Here is a 22,386-nt window from a genome sequence, read left to right as displayed (position 1 = left end):
CCTAACACAATCCAAAATCCAATCCATGGAGAAATCAGATAGGTTTCTTTGAGTTGATGAAAGAGTTCAGTTACTTTGTCTTTAAAAGTTTTTATTGCTGGCGTTTCTTCCGGTTCACTTGGATCCTCAGAAAAGTCATCGAAATTGATGAAGTAGCCAGATGCAGTTCTGTCAATTGTTGGAATTGTTTCCGAATTTTCATTTGCTTTTGGAATTTTCTTTGTTTCATTAGCATAGTCTGAGGCTACATCGTTGTAGACAGGTGTTTCTTGACGAACTGTTGTAATTTGGGTTTTAAGAGGCATAAGTTCCATGGCTTTGTTGCATAGTCCTTTTTGATTCACTGTAGGTTTATCAAATGTGATTAGTCTCTCAGTTTGAACCTCTTGTATTGTAGCAAGTTTTGGTACTCTGCTATTTCTTGGGAGTCCACTGGGCCTACTACTTATCATTGGCCAAATGATTGTGGTATTACCAGGTCGATGGATACAACTCGGTTCTCCGTTTTACCAGCAAGGGGCGGTAGTACAACTGATCTTGTTCCGCTGACAGCTAAGACAGGTACTGCTTTTCTGTAAGAAGGCCCAAATTCCTTCTTCACCGCGATCTTCTCTCTGACCAGATCCCCAATTTTTGGAATCCAGACAGGCCTTGCTGGGACAGGTGGTTTATCTTCAGTGGCTGTTGGCTGCTGTTTTAACTTTATGTTGCTCAAGTCTTTTCTTGTTTCATTTAAGTCCTGTAAAGTAGCCAAACGATCTTTGATATCAAAGCATTTTTCTTCTACCACTGAAGTCTGACTATATAAGTCCTGAATATGCATTCTAGTCCCGAACAATAGTTTGTACGGACTGAAACCTTTTAGAGAATTTCTTGGCAGATTGTTAAGACTACGTTGGACACTTGTTAAATGTTGGACCCACCCATCACCCGAACCTAATACCCTCGCCGTTATAGATTGCTTTATGCCCCGGTTTTTTCTTTCCACAATCCCATTTCCCTCAGGATGGAAGGGACAACAGTACCGCAATGCAATGCCCATGCTGGTCATGGCCTCCTTATAAGCTTGAGAGCAAAAAGCAGGACCCTGGTCAGAATGTAGCATGCCAATTGCGTATGTGCCGATAAAGACTCGCAAATCTTTTATAACAGTTCTGGCGTCAGCCGAGCGCTGGGGCCACATCCAAATGAATCTCGTGCAGGAATCCACTGCGACCATGATATATTTATAGTTACCATCCCTTTGTAAGGGACCACAGTGGTCCAGGTAAACACATGCTAATGGTTTATCTGAGATTAGAAGGGGCGTCTGTGATGGTCGTTTCACTGTTGATACTTTCATTCTTTGGCATATTTCGCATTCTAGAACATAGTTCTTAGCTTCTATTCTCATGCGTGGCCACCAATATCTCCGTTTTAATAACGATATTGTGGCGGAAACACCAGCATGTGCAGAAGCCAGCCCTTCGTGTGCCGCTGTAATTAGTCCTAATCTGTGTTCCATGTTTGGAATTACTCTATCCCCCACTCCAAGGATTCGAACAAATGGAACATTATTCGTGTCAGTTATGTATGAGTACTTTACTGGAAAGCCTTTCGGGAGTGTTTTTCTATCTGTTTTTTACTGTAGCACTGACAGCTTGCATTATATCGCTGTCTATTTTTGTTTTTGACCGGGTGATAGCAGCTAAGGAAGCAGTTTGCACAGCTGCCTTCGCGGCTTCATCAGCCAATGAATTCCCCGCAACGTGAAGGCCATCACGTTGATGACTCAGTGTATGTATCACGTGAGTCTTTTGTAGTTCCCTCTGTAAAAGAACTACTTGTTACCAAAGCGTTTTATGCTTGATTGTGCCACCTTTTGCATCTTTGAAACCGTTTTGAACCCAGTTCTGCAAGTATTCGTTATAAGACTGAACGCAGTAATATGAATCGCACACTATTAGTGTGGGGAATTCGCAATGGGTATTTCCAAGCGCCATCTTAAATGCTAATAATTCAGCTTTTTAGTGACCAGTGGTCTAAATTTTCCTTCGTGCCAACGACCTTTAACAATCGCGCACGCAGCACTATAAGCTTGTTTACCCCCAACTGCGGGTTGTGCTGATCCGTCTGTATATATTATACAGCCGTAGTCTTCTAGAGGCAGGATTTCGGTTGGCAGAGGACATTCATATTCATATTGTAGAAATTCTTGTGTCTTTAAATTAGGATCAAATTTGTATACTACGTCTGTTGCAGCAAGAGAATTAACCCATTGGATCCATCTCGGATGTAGTGCTTTAGCATTCGGAATGCTTGCTTTTGTTACCGCTTCTAGGGCTGGTACTGGTGTAACAATTATTATTCGTTTACCTTGTGCTAGGGCTCTTTCTTTTGCTACAGCAGTCTGAACCGCAGTTAGAATTTTTTCAGTTGAACTGAATTTCATTTCAGCTTTTGGGTACAAATGTGATTTGTAAGCTATTGGTACCGTTTCTCCCTCATTAGAGGTCAGGTACGTGCATCCGCATCTTCCTGGGATGACTCCGATTACAAGGTTGCTCGTGTTTTCGCGAGTTTGTAATTTTGTTTTAGCTAACATGTCTGTTTGCAATGATCTCAAAATTTCTGTGTGTTTTTGAGTCCAATTGATTGGTTTGAAATCAGGTTTTATTAATTCACAGAGAGGTTTAATCCTCTCTGCATAATTTAGGATATATGTTCTTCCGAAATTCAGGAAACCTAGTATTGATTGTAAGCTCTTCAGCGTTTTTGGTGCTTGGAGTACAGCGCATTTCTCTAAGAAATTGTCCGCTAGGCTTTTGCCTTCACTTGATAATTCATATCCTAAAAACAGGACTGTTAGATGGGCAATTCGTGACTTTTTAAAGTTGAATTTGTAACCCTCTGCTGCGAACCCAAGTATTATGGTGTTCACTCTTTTCAAGTGAGTATCCAGGTCATCATCTGTGAGATAGATGTCATCGACATAAGATAATGCTTCATCATCATATATTTGTAGTAACTCTGTTACCCGTGCTGAGAATAATCCTGGGCTATTCTTGAATCCCTGTGGGAGTCGCCAGAAATTTTTCTGCAAACCCATTATTGAGAAAGCGGTCAAATACCTGCTTTCAGGTGCAATGTTTTGACAAAAGAATACATTAGAGATGTCTAATGTTGTTTTATATTTTTTGCGCACGATGTTATTCATTAGTGCTGCTCTGTGTGAGTTTTGTACTGCAAATGTCTTGCAACATGAGTTTAGGTGTCTGTAGTCCAAAACTAGACGATATGAATCGTCTGGCTTGGAGACAGGAAACAAAGGATTCTTCATTTGTGAGGTGCATGTTTCAATTACCCCCTGGTATTCAAGTTGATCTAAGATCTCCCTGACTTTCTTTTTGGCTTCTTGCTTAATTGGGTACTGCCTTTGTACAGTTGGTTGACATTTTAACTGGATTTTGTGAGGAGGAGAGTCCTCATCCCATCCAACATGATTTTTATATAATGCAGGAGCTTGGGCTACTGCCCATTTTCTTGCATATGTATATTTTTTATGAATTGGAATATGATTTGTGAAGGCAGGCATAATCATTTCTTCGCAATGAGGGCACTCCCTGACAAACTCTGGTGGCCAGTCTTTCTCAGCTAAAAGGATGTCATAGCCTTTGGAAAGGTTATCCCAAAATAGACCCCTTACTTTCCTAGTCTTATCTCCCTCTATACGTAATGTTATTTCGTATATTTTATGAGGTTTGCTAACTCTGGTATCTGCAGTTTCCACCTGAATGTATTAATTTGTGTCCACTGTCTCCAGATGATTCATCAGGATCTTGCCTGCTATTGTCACTTCTGCTGCGCTGTCCAGCATTGTCTGGGCCCACTCTCCGTTTTTCAGTTGTGTCCTCAGTATCCTCGGCATGTTTAATTATTTTAATACTGGCTACCTTCTTTCTAGGAAATTGTAATTTTTTACTTTGATGAGCAGGTTCCTTGTCTTTGGACTTGACGTGCTCTTCCCTGTGTTCTGACCGTCCTCTTCTTTCCGATTTCTGCGAGGAAGTCTGAAAATATCGAGAGGGACGTGTATCAATATCTTGATATCTATCAGGTTTTTTTAAATTATCCCTATTTCTAAGGTTGTATCTTTTCTCAGAGGGCTCCCTCTGGGGAGACTTGTGTCCTTGGTCCGGAGATCTTTCTCTCCGCCGAGGAGACCTTCCTCTGGACTGGAATCTTTTTTCTTTGGGAGTGGATTGTTTATTTCCATCCCAGCTCTTTTTTGGAGTGTTTAGATTATTTTTAATAAATATCTTTTCAGGATTTTCAGTTAGTTGGGGTTTTACTGGTTTCCCACCCAAACTATCTCTTCCTAGTTCTCGTAGGATTTTTCTATGATTCTGGCAAGTTCAAATGGTTGTTCTGCTATATCTGTTTCTTTCAATTTCTGGCGGATCGGCACAGATGCTGCTTCTCCTTTTATGTTGGCTAATAATATAGCCGAGCCCTGCTTGAAGTCTTTCAAGTCTTTCAGTAATTACATACCCAGAGTTAAAGCGGGTTCTGGACCGTATTCATTTTGAATCTGTCTTAGCACATCGGGTATTACCGCCATGGACGGAACACCATGTGTTTTTGTGTATATGGAAGCGAAGACTGTGCCCCAAGTGTCACAGTCCTCCACATGTGGTGCGATCCCCATTGGAAGACAGATAGTCCGGATTCTGTGTTTCTCAGTAGGGGTAGTATCCGGAAATACTGCCTCTATTTGAGTTATTTTTTGTGCTAACCAGAATGGAATTTGTTCCCGTTTTGCGGGTACTTTACCCAGACATGATTGTATGTTCTGTGGTGTTATTTTGTTTGTGTTCCCCTGATGAGGGGTCAGCTGTGGAATGTTAATAGCTGGTTTGACTGTTGAAGTCCGCATTACATATTGGACTAATTGTCTATGTATTTTAATCAGTTGTTTTAGCTGTGCTAATAGGGCCCGGTCTGACATTTTTTCTATGTCTGGATGTGGTGTGTAGCTGGCTAGAACCGGCCACGTTGCTCCTGGTCTACCTAGTGGACCGAGCCTGGTGATGTGATAATTATGTTTTAGGGCGCCTTTAAACCAGAGCAGGTGCTCTTGGTAATTTAATGGGATTTCCACCTCCTCGAAAGGGGTGTATTCCTCCGGAGGTTCCTCTATTTTGTAATAGTGGAAGTCGTGTGTGACAGCGTTTGCTGCTGGAAAGTTTATCCATGAATAGAATACCTCTGTCTGCCGATATTCATGGGCCTCAATTACGAATATGACTGTACCACCTCGTGATGTCAGTCCGTTTTCTATAAGTTTAATAGTTATAGTTCTTATGTTGACCGGAATGAGTATAGCATTCCGGTCATTCTGTTGGAGAGTTGTGTGTTCCAACAACGGTTGAGACGCTGTAGCATCTCTTTCTTCGTATCCGTCAGGCATTTTACTGACAAAGTCTTTTTTTTATTATGCAGATCAAGTTTGAAGGAAACAAAGATTAGGTGCACAATATTTTGGAACACTGTATCCTTCAACGTTGACTAAACCAAAAACTATACATAGGAATCTCTTCCTACTAAATTCCGGCGGATTTTAACCTCTTACCCACTCCAGACGTCTATTGGAGTTTTTACGGGGAAAAAGGGTCTGTGTGAAAAAGCACGACTGAGTTACTCTGTCTTGCATTAGACTTATCGCCTTACCAAACGTTGGGCGCCATGTAGTGTAGTTCCTATATTCCCAATAGGCTCTGCGCATTGGAATAATATAAACAGCAGTGTAGACGTAGGACTGAGGTCATCTAGGTCTCTACTGACTATATTAGACTTAAGGTTTGCCAGCTAGCTCAGAGGTCACTAGAAACTTTCTCGAATAAACGAGGAGGAGTTTAACCTCCCTGGATAGACAAGAAGGGATTAGCTTCTGACAACCATAAAACATGACAATTTTGCTCCCTCAGAATAAGAGTGTCTCTCTAGAGCCGTGTGAAAACAATAGACCGCTATTTCACTCAGTCAAGTGTGCATACTTAGTTTCACCAGAGTGCAGAGAAAAGAGAGAAGGGCGTTTTCATTAAAAGGTGTTATTTATTGAGCAGTCTTCTTTCTCATGCAAGAGAAATGAATTGCCACAATTGCAATACTCATAGTAAAGTGCGTACAGTAAAAGGAGGATTATAAAATAATACTGTAAAAGCATTGATATGGTTTCTTAGCCATATGATACTTTAAAATAGATAAAATATATACATACATATATACATTGACTAACGTACTCAACTGGTGCTTCTAAATACGCCTACCCCGGTGTACCTGACCTAAGCCTAATACGTGGGAAGGAGTAAGTAAGTAGCAGTTTAAGTTAGGTTTGGTTTGCCAAGAATCTGACTCAAGAATTCTCTTTAAGGGTTTTGTCAGTTCCGTACCTGGGTAATAGAAAGCAGGAGGTCTTGTATCTCTCTCTCAGGACTCAATATTCCAGTAACCCGCGAAGGTATCTGGAAACACCGGAGCTGGATTTCTCTGCAGGAGAAAAGACAGCGTCTCTCTCAGTGCGTCAAAGGGGAGATGCAGCGTCCGTGGGTTCTCGCATCAGCTGGGCTCTCGGGCAAGTAGATAGCTGCTCTGCTCCAAAACCACCACCGTGTGTTTGCTTAGGGCAACGTTGGTATATTTATACCTGAAAGGTGCCGGGTTTGACGTAAGGTTGGACATAAGAAGTCAATAAAGATGTCACTAAGAACTGGCCGTTCCTACAGTGCTTTACAGGAGTTCTAGGACGAAATCAAAACAAAAGCAATGGGGATTTCCCAGGTTGCTGGAGGTTTGGTTTGTTTAGAGAACTCGTTGTGCTTTCTAGGAGTCCGGGGAAGTAGCCTTGCTTAATGTGACTGCATGGGCTACGACTAAATATGGATATGATTCCTATGCCTTTATAGGGATATTATTTATTATAACTGAACAAGGGCATAAAATAGAAATATCGATTTAGGTTCCTAGATGAAAACACAATAGACCTAGAGTGACACACAGTAGCACTCAAATTGTGCCTGAATCCAAATGCATATAATGTTCTGTCTCACCAACTCACAAAATACGGGTGCTTAATCTGCCTCAATATTGGGAGTGCGCGTCTCTCCTCACAAATGAATGTATGAAATATGTGGAAAACGTGTGATGTTGTCGCATCACATTGTATATATGTCTTTCCAGCCCTGACGAAGTCGCGGGTGACCAACCCAACTAGAGATGAAACACGTGTTTGCCGGATCAACTGGAATAAAGAGAAAAAAAGTTTGGGAAGAACAATTGCAGCTGTTTTGTGTATATATAATGTTTTGAACATGATGTTATGTTATGTTAAAATGGGACTTTTATAGCGCAACGGCTACTCCAAAGGAGTGTCCCGGCGCTTTGAGCTCCAGACCATGGAAAAGAGCAAGAGACATAACAATAACAGAAAGAGGCCCAAAGAAGGGGAGAAATTATCCAGCAAACAACCAGGTTTTCAAGTCTTTCCTGAAGACAAGCAGATTTGAGGTGTTTCGCAGGGACAACGGTAACGAGTTCCATAGCTGAGGAGCAAGGAGGCTAAAAGACCGGCCGCCTAGCCGAGCCTTTTTAATGCGTGGTACCCGAGCCAAAGCCAAGGCTTCTGACCTGAGGGAACGTGCAGGTCGATAGAAGTCCAGCCTCCTCTGGAGATACTTGGCGCCATTGCCATGCAAGGCCTTATGGGCAAGAGTCATGGCCTTAAACAGTATCCTCTTCCGCACCGGAAGCCAGTGGAGGGATACAAGGAGATTAGAGGCGCTAGTGCGGCGATGAAGGCCAAAAATGGCACGCGCAGCAGCGTTCTGGGTGACCTGCAGACGTTGGAGGAGATATTCAGGCAGGCCCAGATATAGGACATTGGCATAGTCCAATCTGGACCCTATAAGGGCCTGAACAGTGATCCTCCGATGTTGCTCCGAAAGAAGGGGAAAAAACTTGCGCAACATTCTGAGAATCCCAAAACATGTTCCCGTAAGAGTGGAAACCTGGGATTTGAGCGAAAACTCGTTGTCAATTTTAACTCCCAGGTTCTAGGCCCACCTAGAGGACTGTGTGGGAGGGAACATGTCGGCTGGCCACCATCCTTGCCAATCTGGTTCTGATGGGCATCCGAAGAATAGTATTTCGGATTTGTCCGAGTTGCACTTGAGGCTGTTATGTGAAAACCAGCTAAAAACAGCCCCAAGGCACTCACGGATCCTTTCTCCATCTGATGAAATGGATTTATGTGTGCTCGGATATTGCAATAATTGTATAGGATCTCCTGCAGAGATCTGACTGATGGGGTTGTGGATGATGACCCCCTCCCAAAGCACCATAACATACTAAATCTGGAATACCAATAAACCGAGAACAAAGGGAAGCGCCACTGTCACTAGTCTATACCAATCATCCCCCTAATTAACCGACATGTCTATTCTTGTCTCTTCCCCATAAGTGATGTTTGCTAGGTGTTCTTTCCGTATAATTTCACTAAGGAATATGGGGGCCTCGCCCGGGCCGGCAGCAACAGCCAGAATGGCATATAGAAACAGCCCACCATCCACCTCTAGGTGGCACATTAGGTATCTGGTTCTGTCCGTTGGGCAGGGGGCAGTTGTAGTGTGGCGTCCGAGTATGTGAGTGTATTGAGCATATCGTCCCAGGGTTGTGCGATGGGATACTTGCGCAACCTCGCTGTTTCTTCCCTATGAAGGGTGCTGCCCTCCGCTCGTGTCCAGACTTCGAATGATTGTATCCAATGCGATACCTCCGGTGGATCCTTGTGTTGCCAACTCTTAGTTATGAGGCGCTTCGCTGTTATGAAGCCCAGGTCCCAGAATCTGGAGCTCACCCTGTTGGTTTTGGTCCTCTTGTTTAGCCCCAGGATACAAACCTCCCATGTAAGAGGTACCTCAATGTTAGTGCAGTTGGCAAGTATTTCCGTTATTGTACGCCAATAGTGTAAAAGCAAGGGTCAAGACCATAGCATGTGTAACAGATCCGCACCTACAAGACATCATCTTGGACATTCGGAAGTGTTGATGTTAAAGTATTTATTGATCTTTTCTGGTGTAAGATACGCTTTGTGTAATATGTAAATCTGAATAAGCTTGAAATGTGCATTTCGAGGTATGTGTGTGGCACCAGCCAAAACCCGTTCCCATTCTTCAGTCCAGGGACGACTTCTGTCCTCAGTCCAATATGTGCAAGGTTTTTGCAGTGGTTTCAGTACATGGACGAGCAAGGCCTGCACCAGCCATTGTATCACATGCGACCCCTCCCCCATCACATGTAGGTACTGCAACAGCTGATGTGTCAGAAGTTCATTGGTTAAATCCCCCCATGCTAGTGCGAGCGTCCGTATAATGGCTGCATGCAGAATGAACGGACCCACTGGCAATCCACTGTCAGCCGTCAGCGTCACAAATGGCAGTAAGACACCGTCTGCTTATAAATCCCCCAGTGTCTCCACTCCCGCCGTAACCCAGGGCATCAACGCTACCTCCGTTATAGGGTCCCTGCCTCTGGGCATCCCGAGAAGTGGCAGCACCGGGGCATACGTGGTCGTGTCTTTCGTGAGATGAAGATTCCTCTTGTAACATCTATGTTCTAGTTCAACATGTATTTGTGACTGGCGAGGGAGTTTCGCTAGCGGGTGAAACAATCCGCATATCTGGGCTTGCGTCCAAGTTGTCATGTCGGTTGCCGTATCTGCCAGATTCCTACCACTAAGCCACCGTGCGACACACTGTAGTTGCGCCACTAGATAGTACAGTTCCAAACGTGGGACTGCTAAGCCGCCACTTTCCAGGGGTGCATACAATTTCTGCAGTGCTACCCTAGGCCGCCCTGTATTCCAAATCAAGCCACTAACCAGTCCCTCTAATTCTCTAAAGAGCCTCACTGGGCCATACACCGGAAGGTTTGCAAAATAATACAGTAACCTGGGTAGTACTATAATTTTAGTCAAGATGACACAGCTCATCACGTTAAGCGGTAAGGTCTTTCAGAATTGCACTTGTAACCTTATTGAGGAGATGGCACGGACCAGATTACCCTCAAGTATGTCTGCCTGGGACCTGTAAATGTATATACCTAGGTATCTGAATGTGGTTGGATACCAGTCAAGTGCGGAAACATCTATAATTATTTCAGTCGCAGCTACGTCCGCCTGACTTTACCCAGTTTACCCTGAGGCCCGATATCACTTAAAATCTACAAAACAGCTCTGATATCTCCGGTGGTACAGCATGAAGGTCCTGCATATACAACAGCAGGTCATCCGCATATAGGGACACTGCATGTAACCCATCGCTCAAGGGGATGCCCCAGTCCGCGCCACCCTCCCGGAGGAGCGCTGCCAATGGCTCCATGGCAAGGGAAAAGAGTAACGGGGACAGGGGGCACCCTTCCCTGGTTCCTCGCCTCACTCTGATTATATCAGACCTAAGCTTGCCTGTGCGAGCCCAAACTTTGGGGCGCTGATATAACAATTGCACCAGCTGTAAATACTCGTCCCCAAGCTCAAATTTGCGCAGGAATGCTGCGAGATAAGGCCACTCTAGCGAGTTATAGGCCTTCTCCAAGTCCAATACTAGACAGCCAGATCCGGGCCAGGCTTCCGTAGCATATTTTTGGATTCTAAATAATCTTCAAATATTTAGGGAGGTGCTTCTGGTGGGTACAAATCCTTTCTGGTCTGTATGTACCAGAGTTGGTACAAACGGGGCAATACGTTTGGCCAAGGCCGAGGCTAGGATTTTATAGTCTGTATTCAGCAGGGCCAGTGGGCGGTAGGAGCCCATGAGATCGGGGTTCCTGCCCGGTTTCAGAAGGGAAACCAACGTTGCCTCGTTTTTGTGTGGGGGGGGAGCGTTGAATATTCTAATGCTGCCGCATATACTCGCATCAGCTCTGGTACCAGCACATCTGAGTATGCCTTGTAAAATTCAGCCGGCAGTCCATCAGGACCCGGCGTCTTACCATTAGAGAGAGAGAAGATACTGTCCCTTATGTCTTCCGGCGACAGAGGAGCACCTACATCTTCCCGCTGGCTGTCCGTAAGCGGTGGCAGTATGACTGTGGAGAGGAAGCTCTGTATGTCTGCGTCTGTAGCTCTCAAACAGGATTTGTATGTTGTAGAGTAATGTGTCACGAATGCACAATGTATTCTGTATTGCTCTCACGGGTGCGGTCGCCACATCCTGCTGTATCAGCCACATCATCCTGCTGGATTTATCACCCATATGATGTGTGCGCGCTGAATGCGCTGCATAGTTTAGGGTACAAAGCCTTTCCAGTAATCTGGAGTGCTCTTCTCGAAAGCATTCCAGCGGTCCAATATTTCCCTCCTACTCTACCCCCTCCCTGCGAAGTGAGTCAGCCTCAAGGCGCGTGAGGTCGGCTTCTAACTGTCGCTGTACGTCTGCTTGTGCACCAAGGCAGTCCCCCCTGACCACAACCTTGAACACGTCCCACTCCACCAAAGGTGTTGTGGCCATTCCAGTATTGTCCTCGAAGTATTGGTGGATATTAGCAGCTAATAGATCACGGAAGGGTGCATCCAATAGCAAGTCCGGTTGTAGCCGCCATGTCGGGATCGGCGGATGGGGTTGCTCCCATGTCAGTACCAAAACATGTGGATTATGGTCAGAATGCGTCCGGCCTAAATAATAAACCGCCCAGACTTGCAGGAGCAATGCGTCTGAGAGCATGTATTGGTCTAACCGTACATGTAGATCATGAGCCCCTGAATAATAAGATATATCCTGTCAAGGGGGTGCCTGTCTCCAAGCATCCCGCAGATGCCACTGTGTAGCCCAATTGGACAGTGCTTTCATGGCTAAGTGCGTGCTCGTGCCCGGGAGGGGTGGAAAGGATCGGTATAGGGAAACATCAAGGACACTGTTGTAATCGCCCCCAAGCAACATGGGGATGTCGTGCCACGGCGCAAGAATGTGTGATACCTTGTCAAGGAATGCAGCCTGTTCCGTGTTGGGAACATATAACGATGCAAGTACTATTTGTCGGCCATCTACTGTACCCCTAACTATCACGTACCTTCCCTCTGCATCTACCAACTTTTATGTGATTGGGAGTGGAACACCTGCCCTTAATCATATTAGTGTGCCTCGCGCAAAGGCTGAATACCCTGTGGCAAAAAGTTGGCCACGCCAGCGGCGATGCAGGCGCTGTATCTCTGACTCGGCCATGTGGGTCTCTTGTAGCAGGGCGATCTGTATGGGATGCCGCTTGAGGTAAGAGTAGATCTGATACCTACGCGACGGCGAGTGCATGCCCCTCACATTCCATGTACCAATCTTAAAGGAAGACATAGCCCCTACATGGTGTCAGGTGAACATGTGTCTGCAGCAGCCCAGCGAACATATGTAGTGAACATGACTTGGTGCTGCACATCTTACCCAGCAAACTGACACAGAGCACATGACCGTGCATGGATCTAACCATAACAAATGACGTCCCTTCAAAAAACCCAGAAAAAGACATAAAAATAAATAATACCAAAGGACGAAAATGCAACTAGCAATCGTCCAAACCTCCAATTGGAGAGAACAGTCAATCGATACAGGGGGTGCACCTTGGACTGCTCTACTTTAGTGTACAATCCACGTGTCAGCCACATCAGAGGCTCCCCATACACAGGTAGAACATATTATAAAAGAAGCAAATGTACATACGTCAGCACAGGGGTGCATATCCAGTGGGTTGTGTGCATAAGTGTACATAAAGCAACAGCAAAATATGCATGCAGGTCCCATCACTCTCTGCAGGAAGTGCAGTGACGATCCTAGCAATGAGTACACATTGTGGGATAATAATGTATGTTGCAAGTGTCTATGCGGCCAGCAACATTATGCCCCTATACATACACCCGATGCCTTAAGTTGTAGTTCACACCAACACAGGAGCTTGCTGTGGTCAGGAGATCAGGTCCGCCGTCTGCGGGGTGACATCCGGTTGGTCATTTGAATCCTGCGAGTTCTGCAACCCATAAATCTGTTCATCGTCACTAGTCAGGTTGTTTTGGCTCGAGTTAGATGCATCCTCTGTCCCCAGGGAGCCGCTGATCTCCGCTATTGCCTGCAGAGCATCCCGTTGTCCACTGAGGATCAGCTCCGAGCGCGGACCCACAGGCTTTCAAAGGCGGTGTCCCCATTCGCGTAGCTCTGCGCTCTCTCCGCCGGCGGCGAAACAGGCCCTTCAGTTTCGGTAATGTAGCAGCCATTGCCGTGTCCCGAGGTCCCGCTCCAGTGAAGGTGTCTAGCCAGTCGTCCGCTTCCTCCGAGGTACCAAAGAAGTGTGTTTTGTCGCCGGCAACCACACGTAGTCGTGCAGGATATAGCAGAGAGTATTTCAGGTCATGCTGCCGAAGGCGTTTCTTTACTGCCATGAATGAGAACCTCTGACGCTGCACCTGAATAGTATAGTCCGGAAAGAACATTATCCTGTGATTGTCGATGTGGATATCTTGGAGCTTCCTGGTTTCCTGCAATATGGAGTCACGATCCCGGTAGTTAAGGATCCGAAAGAGCAGGGGCCGTGGATTCAATCCCGTGGGGAGAGGCCTTGTCGGGACTCTATGAGCACGTTCTATGACAAAGTGTGGTGAGAGGGATCCCTTCGGCAGTAGATCTCTGAGCAAGGTCTCCATGTGTAGGGCAGGTTCTTTCCCTTCCCATTTTTCTGTGACACCTACTATGCGGATGTTGTTGTGTCGTGCCCTCCCTTCAGCGTCCTCGGCCCTGTCCTCCAAAATCTCCTCGCGATTCAGCAAGTCTTGCACATGCTTATCCGTCTGTGTCACCTGCGGTTTGATATCAGCAAGCGTGGCTTCCAGCGCAGTGGTACGGTCCGTCAATTTCCGATGATCTGCATGCAAGTGAGTGAGGTCAATTGCTAATTTATATATTTTAGATTCCAAGGAGGTGCAGGTTTGGTTCACGGTTTCCTCTAATCGTTCCATTGCAGCAAGTACTGCATCCAGCTTTCTTGCGGTCTGGTCCGCCGACCCCTGCTTTGCCATTTTATCCGATTTGGGTTTGGACGACGGTGGTATGGCCTGTGATCCATCTGTTCCGGCCTGCGCCCGGGTACTGCCCGACATCGGGTGTAAAGTCTGTTCCCTTGTGCTGTTCTTGTGTTGGGGGAATTCACCGCGCAGCACCACCAGAGCTCGAGCACGTCTGCATACCTCTCCACAACACCGACAGGCCGCAATCAGTAGGCATCCGACAGCTTATCAGTTAAGGTAGCGGGGTCTCGCCCACTGTTGTCCTATGTCGTCCCTGGGGCCAATCGTCAACCACTGCACCGTTATCTGGACCTCAATAGGTGAGAGTGTATCAACGCACTTTGCAGCAAGTAAATAGATCAGGCCTGGGCCAGTGGTGCGCTAGCCCCACGAACCCTCGGCAGCAGGCTCAGCAGAGTTGGGGGGGGTTGGAGGGGGCGGTCTTGTAATAGTGAAGCTCTGCTCCCCAAAAGATGAAGGAAGAGTGTCCAATCTGGGGCAAGGGCAGCCAGAGCTCAGCGTGACAACCCATCCATCAACGCCATCATGGGACTCCGACTGATGACGCTCCCCAGCGCCGGTGCAGAACAGTGGCTTTTGGCGGATAGGATGGAGTCCCCCGCCGCTAGGCGACAGCTCAAGTAGTTTAATGGCCACAACGGCCCGGGTGGTCTCACCCCGCAGCGTCTCTTCACCTCACGCCACCAGAAGCCTCAAGTAGGCTGTGGGTTTCACATCCTTCGCAGTCAGACCGTCAGTGCGCAAGGGCCTTCTCTTCCCCGGCGCCTAGAGGTATGCAGAGACAGCAAGGAGGGTCAGGCTCTGTCATTAATGCAGCAGCGGGGGTGTAATCGCTGCAGTCTCACCTCAATGGCAGCAGTGGCGCTGGTATCCCCGGCAGTTTTAGTCTCCAGTCCCGCATCGTGGGAGGGGCACCTTCGCCATTCACTGTGTTGATATCGGCCGCCCAGAGGCATGCAGAGACAGTAGGGAGGGCCCATTCTCCACGCAGCCGTGGGGGGCCCATCACTGCATTTTCCTCCCGATGACCGCAGCGGCGCTGTTATCCCCAGCAGTCCTCGTCTGCGGTCCAGCAGCGGGGGAGGGGGGGTCAATGAGTGCTGCAAGTTGGCTGAGTAGGGTCCACCCGCGCCACGTCTCTCCAGGCGCCGCAGCCACCAGTCACTAAGGCGGGCGATTTCTATGCCGCTGGAGCTCCAACTCCTCCCTCGCCTCTCCCCGCAGCAACAAACTGCACAAGAGGGGTTGGGCGCCTATAGTAGAGCGCTGGTAGCCGATAGACACTCACAGTGCCTCCTTCTTCTCACGACGCGGCGGATGGCTGCCGGGCCTGCCCCGGGCAAAAAGGGGCAGGCGGGTTATGCAGTGGGGATCTCCGCAACAGCACTCCGCAGATCGGCAGGCGACCAAACAGCAGCCGCAGTCCATGCCGTTAGTAATACGCACCCTGCCACTGCTCCACTGCTCGCGGCCTTGCGGGCGGGCCAGACCTCGGGCTTGCGTGGCTGAGGCCATCCACGCCAGGGCTACACTGCAAGCAGCCTCAACAGTCTGGAGCGCCACAGCGGAACCCGGGCAGGTCCACATGTACACCGCTGCCTCAGTAGAACACCTCCTGCTTAGCTAGGTTTTCGTCCCCAGTATCAACTGCATGAGGAGTTATCGGCCTGTTCAGGGGAGCCTCCTGCAGAGCTCTACCCGAACATGTCCGTCTCCATTGCAGCTGTAGCCACGCCCCCATTTTTTAACATGTCATATATATAAAAAGACTGTGTTACTGGGTAAAGGGACTTATGAACCCAAAGGGCCTTGAACTGCATCTCATATGAACAGGGATCCACTGTAACTGCCCAAGTAAAGACGAGACTATGTCAGACTTACTCCTCCCAAAAATCAGCCTAGCTGCCTCATTCGGTATACTTTGTAACCTCTTTATTAGGTGATCTGGAAGTCAAACATTAAGAGCAATAGTCCAGTCTGCTGAAAATCAGGACTTGCACTTACAACTGACAAGAGTTGAGAAATTAAAGGGAGGACCTTCGTCAGTTGTTTGGGTTGCAGGAATCGCGTAGACATTAATTTATTAATCTGATACTCCAATGAGAGTTTGCTACAAAATAGCACGCCCAGATTACGACCAGTGGATGATAGTTCTGGACATTTTCCTAACGACTTAGGCAACCAGGTGGAGGACCAGATCAAGGGATTACAAAATATCAAAACCTCCAATTTTATCGAATTGAAATTCATCGAGCTGCCTTCCTTGATCAAGCCGCTTTTGAATTTCTCCTGGAGTTTGGAAATGTTGCCCTCCATGGGGATGATTATTTGTCATCCAAATAGCAATAAAATTGAAAGCTAAAAGAGTCAATAAATTCTGCCAGTGGAGCAACATATATATTAAAAAGAGTGTGAGTGAGAGCAGGCGCCTGATGAACACCAGGGCATATCTTTAAAATCTGATAGAAAAGTTGCTATCTGAACTGTGAGTTGTATTTTCCAGAAAGGATTCAAACCATCTAAATGGCTAGTCTATCAGGCTAATAGCAAATAGCATTTTCAGTAAAATAGCATGAAAAATCTTATTGTATCCTACCCTTACTCTTAGACTTCATGTTGTGCCCACCATCATTGTACTGTTGGCTTTCTTCATAGTCCATGGTAGTGTAGAATAACATCACTGCTGAGTTCTAGGTGAACATTGAGGCGTGGACCCTATCCACTTTTTCTTCGTAATCATTCCCCACATGTAGTAATAAAGAAAGTACAGGCAGGCAGCAAATTCACATCAGGAAAAACTTAGCAGAAATGGATCCATTGTTTTTTTTATGAATCTTAGGTTCTTGTCTGACTCAAGCGACAGTCTGAACTACGGGTCTTAGCTGGGTAAGTTAGCCCCCCCGGAGGAATGGATTGGTGTGAGTAGTTCATTTGTGTTCCATCCCATTGTAGTAATACACCAAGTTGTTCAGTTCAGTCTATGCTTGTCTTTGTAATGTTTTTTTAGTGAAAGCCCAGAATCTAACCAAACTCAACACCGACAAGAGCAAAGTAGTAATCTGTCAAGAACCTCTCACTATTGGACTCCAGGTGGTGGCAGGCTAAACTCGGACCCACACAAAGAACCCATGCCAGGAACCTCGAAATAATCAACATCAAACTGGACATGAGATCACAAGTCAACGTCGGCAGAAGATGCTGAGGAAGATCTTCAAATTGCTCCCAATCAATTCCTGAAAAACTGTCACTCATGCCCTTGTCACCAGCAATTTAGACCAGGGGAACACCTTGTACGCTGGGATCATCAAGCAGCCCACTAGTACTCATCAGCCAGACTCATCCTCAACCTCGCACATGGAACTCTCATCACTCCACACCTCAGGGAGCTCCGCTGGCTCCCAATACACAAACGCGCTCATTTCACACTTCTTACACAAAGCACTACAAAAGTTAGCTCCCACCTCCCTGAACAGTCGCATTTCCTGTCACCATCTACCCAGACACCTCCACTCTGCAGAACTCCTGCTCTCACACATCCCACACATACACAGAACCTGATAAGGAGGACGGGCTTTCTCTTACATTGCTTCTAAAGGGTGGAACAGCCTTCCATTACAGATCAGCGCCTCCTCCTCTGTTCTTGAATTCCGGAAGTAGCTGAACACCTGGGTTTTCAGTTAATCAACCTACCATATGCATGGCTAGGCACACAGACATACTCAGCGCCAAGAAACCCTCTCAGGCGATTGGGTGCTTTACAAAATACACCTAACATGTCAGATGGACTATTCTGGAACCTTATCACATCTTGGAGGAGTAGGATCTTGGTCTTTAAACAACAGCCCCAACTCCACTCTATCTAGGTGCAAAGTAATGCATTTTGCATATGCACATCCTGAGAGGAGGTGAGGCCTTCTAGGTCACGAAACAAAAATAATGTTACTCTGCAATGCGACAAGTTCATTGTGAGTTCTATCCCATTGACCAAGAGAAATATCCAGCCAGATAAAGGGATCTAAATGTGTTGGATATGTAATGACCTGTGCTAGAGGGACCTCTGAAGAAGATCACGGTAGATTATTAGTAGGTCGAGAGCTTGGCTTCTGAAATGGAAAGTGATTTAAGAGAGGCGACCCATTGGGAGCGTCTCAATAATTTAAAAGTGAACACGTTTCTGGAGGGAAGGATCGAGGAAGGTGGGATATAATCTGATTGATACAGGACATTTACTAAGTTGATGGTGTCTCAGTGCTGCAGTCCTCCTAGACCATGAGGTCAGAATACAGACTGCGCTGTGGGGTAGAGTCTGGGAATGTGTGGGACAGTTTTCTATGAGACGTAATGGAGGCAAAACCGTACGTACCATCTAGGCCAAGAGATACCTGTAGTTGATCATTGGTGACCAGAACTCAAGGGAAACACACATAACCATGTAGCGATTAGGAAGCATGAATAGGTCTTCTATTTTCAGGTTGGATAATTTCTATTTTTTCTACAGTTGTATGCCACAATGGGCGAATGCACAAATTCCTGTGGAGTTTCCTACAAATAGATCATATACAATATTAGTAGTACTAGACCAAAATTACTCGATAATCTGATGTTCTACCTTATTTTCCAACCAACTAATTCGCTCTCTTTGCCACCTCGCTCATCCACTAGATGTTCTCACTTGATTTTTGTGTGGGCTTGTGTATGTAAAGAATTTGTTTGAGTGTTATTTTTTATCTTAAGATACTGCTCATCTGAAAAGCCATTAATTTGGCTGTTTTCATAATCTGTCCATGTGATGTAAATTTTTTTTTTTTTAATTTATTCTGTAAATTGTTTTTTTTTATTCTGTTTTAGATTCGAGCTAGAAACCCAAATGAGATCATATTTGGATTAAATGATGGCTACTATGGTGCCCCATTTGAAACAAAGGTAAATTCTCTGGTCCTCTGACAGGATTTACATTTTATTATTTAATAAGTAATTATTTTAGAGAGTGCGCCCATTTTCACTCTTGCAAGTAATCTAGCTTCCTTATTTATGTTCTCACTAGGAATCATCTCAGATTGCTTGAATCGTCTCTGGTTTAGTTGTGTGTGTTTTTATTTTTCTACGTTCTTTTGACTACATAACCTTCTGTTAAACATTTATATGTTTGACTTATAATTGAACAAAATCAGAGAATTAAATAAAATAATTTTTAAATGCTCAGTGCTTTTGTAATGAATATGCTAATATTTTTGTGTCTCCCCAAGGATTCTGCCAACACACTGAACCACAACCTTCTCCAGGTGGATCACAACTGTGTGCGAAAGTCCTACGATGTGAAGGATTTACTTAGGTGAATTGCCAATGTCAAACATTATTTGTGCATTGTATGAAAATAATATGTATAATAAATTCATACTGTAAGGGCTTAAAGTGGGCCAGGTCTCACAAAGTCTGAGCACCGGCAGTTTTTTAAAGGGGGGCTCGAAACGGGTCTCTATGGTGCTCTGTTTTGTGTCCTGGCACAGGTGGTTTGTTTTTTCCAGACTGCCGAGACAGCAGGCACATCATGTGCGCTTGCTCACACTGCTCACTGCTCAGGAGTGGAGAAGTTACGGCATGACGTCATACCTGGTGAACGTTGTAGGGGAGGTAAATCCTTTAAAGAGAGTATTTTCTTTCTGGATTTCCCTTCTCTTTTTGAAACTCAGGAGCAGCAACATTGTCGTGGTGTCACCAGGGCTTTAAGTGGAAGCTTTTTAAATATATATACTAGCCATAGTTGCTGCTTCTCCAGTATTGGAGTGTCTTTCATAGATTCACATGCTTGAATATTCCCTGTCGTCGAAGTGGAAGCCCCACGCTAAATAAAAAATCAATAAACCAATAATATATGTATATAAAAGCATAATTACATACATTTGAAAACCATAAATACTTATAAGTACTAGGGTTAGCATTAACACATAGGAATACATAGAAGACAAGAAAACCTTTATAGCATATCCATGTCATTATTTTAGTCCAAACTACAGCCAATCAGGGGCCAGCCCCCCTCTAGAACCTTCTTCTCAGAGGCTCAGTCCCTCAGATTTTCTACCGCATGTCGTGTGAAGGGAGTCTCCCTGAGCTCTGCTCAGTTTTCAACTTCTTTTAGGATTTCTACCGTTTTTTCTGGGATGTCTTCAAGTAAGAAGCCTTTGTTTCAACCATGTGCTTCTTGTGGGAAATTGCGGCTCTTCTCAGAGGACCCTCACAAGAAGTGTATTTACTGCCTCTATCCAGAGAATGGGGTAGGAAAATGTAAAATTTGCAGGACTTTCTCCACCAATACCCTTAAGGACAGGGAAGGGCGTCTCCTCCTTTGGTTGCAGAGGTTGAAGGATAAGGATTCACCTCTTTCTGACGCAGAAAGCCTTGCGTCAGGTGTGTCTAGAGCCGCTTCTAAACGTAGCAGTATGCAGGATTTGCCATCTCCTTTCCTGAAAAAAGAAGAAACTTCAACTTCAAAAGGCTCCTGCTGTGTCTCCACCTCCTCCTGCTACGCCTACTCCCCTGAGATCTGACTCTCAGGCGTCCACGGCTCCTTCTACGCATGTTTCCACTAAATAACTTGCAAAATCGTCGACGGGAGCGTTCCGACGACGAAATCTGCAGTCTCCAACTATGACGACGACGGTGACGACTACTTGTGCCGACGTCGACGATGGTGTGTGTGAGCTACAAATTTGTCTCGTCGACGATCCCAATCTCATCGTCGACGTCTAAGAAGGCAATCTCGTCAACATCCAAATCTTCGTCGACGCTAACTGTGAAGAGAGCCTCTTTGTCGGCGGGTGCTCCTTCGGCGACGGCTCCGTCGACTGCTATTTCGGCGGCGGCGGCTCCGTCGACGGCGGCTTCGTCGACGGCGGCTTCGTCGACGGCTGTGGTCTTGTCGTCGACGGCTTCATCGACGGCTGCTTCGTCGATGGCTGTGGTCTTGCCATCAACGGCTTCGTCGACTGCTTCGTCGGCGGTGGTTGTCCTGTCGACGATGATAATGACGACGTCTACCTTCGCATCATTGCCTCTGGTGCCACTTTCTTCATCCGTATCTGGGGCTTCTGCTGTTGACCCTCTGCACCAACGGCGACAGGTGCCTTTGGATAAAGCTTCCACTTCCACGTCATACTCAGCTTCCGTCGCCTCTTTTTGCCACGGGTTCGGAGCAGGACTCTGGTTCTGATGAGGAGGAAGATGATAGGTTTCCGGGCAGCTCGAAGCCCTTCGGCGCTCGTCATTAAATGTCAAGACTATGAGGATGATAAGGTAGATCCTTATTTTCATGAAGAGGAACCTTCTGTTCAGGTACCCACCGCTCAAATACACTCTCCCTCATTTCTAATCTCCAATACATACTAGAAGATTATAATAGACGATTTCCACCGTCTCACCAGGGGTCTCCACCTACGGTGCCTGCAGCTATCGCAGCTCCTCCCTCTGCTCTACTGACAGAGTCAGTTGCGCCCTCTGCAGCTCAAACAACCTCTATTCAGGTCCATGCAACGGTTTATGAGGATGACCTTCGCCCAGATCGGGAAGACGGCGAAGTCGATGATGGGAACATGGCGGACTGGGACGACTATCAGATCCAGACACCATCTCCGCCACCTGGGGGATTCCCCTCCCGTGGATATAGCTGTTTTTCACCATCATATGGAATGAGCAGCGCAGCGTTTTAAACTTCCTTTGGTTCTGAAGGATGAGGACTGTTTTCTTTATGATTTCAAGAGTCAACCTTTTAAACAGGTCCGGACATTTCCCATAATTTACTTCATTTGGAACGAGGGTGTCAAACTGATGCAGACGCCAAATTCTATTCCGGCACTTCTTCCTCGTTTGGAGAAGAAATATAGGGTGCCCCAGGGTTCTCCAGCTTGCTTGGTAGCGCAGCCTAAACCCGATTCCGTGATCACCCAGGCAGCACAGCGCCGTTCCAGGAACCAGTCTTCTCCAATAACCGCTCCTCCTGAACGTGAGGGACATCGTCTTGATGCCATTGGCAAAAAAAATTCCACTATGGCTTCTACCATCGTGAGGGCTGCGAATTCTCTGGCCATTCTGGGGCGCTACGACCGCCAGATGTGGTCGGATAAGTCTTCTTTTATCGACCTCATGCCTGAGCCCTCCAGAGCAGAGGCTCTCAAGATTCTTCAGGAGAGAGAGAGAGCGTCATCGGAGATTATCGACTGCTCTGTGGACATTGCGTGCACCGGTTTTCGTCAACTGGCAGGGGCAGCTGTTTTACGTCGTCAGGGCTGGCTTCGTTC

The 22,386-nt window shown here is 46.4% G+C and overlaps 1 protein-coding gene across 2 annotated transcripts in view; it reads left to right on the top strand.

Moving 5' to 3' along the window:
- UVRAG (UV radiation resistance associated) overlaps nt 1-22,386 on the top strand; it is a 406,695-nt gene that overhangs the window by 162,132 nt on the left and 222,177 nt on the right. For both annotated transcript variants that reach the window (XM_078658530.1, XM_078658531.1), the window contains 2 exons: nt 18,944-19,018; nt 19,342-19,427. In XM_078658530.1, the coding sequence (XP_078514656.1) occupies nt 18,944-19,018; nt 19,342-19,427 (161 nt within the window). The remainder of the gene's footprint in view (nt 1-18,943; nt 19,019-19,341; nt 19,428-22,386) is intronic.

The sequence above is a fragment of the Lissotriton helveticus genome, chromosome 8 (assembly GCF_964261635.1).
Source record: "Lissotriton helveticus chromosome 8, aLisHel1.1, whole genome shotgun sequence".
Taxonomy (NCBI): Eukaryota; Metazoa; Chordata; class Amphibia; order Caudata; family Salamandridae; genus Lissotriton; species Lissotriton helveticus.
Note: the sequence above shows the minus strand (reverse complement) of the source record. Positions and strands in the feature narration are given on the sequence as shown.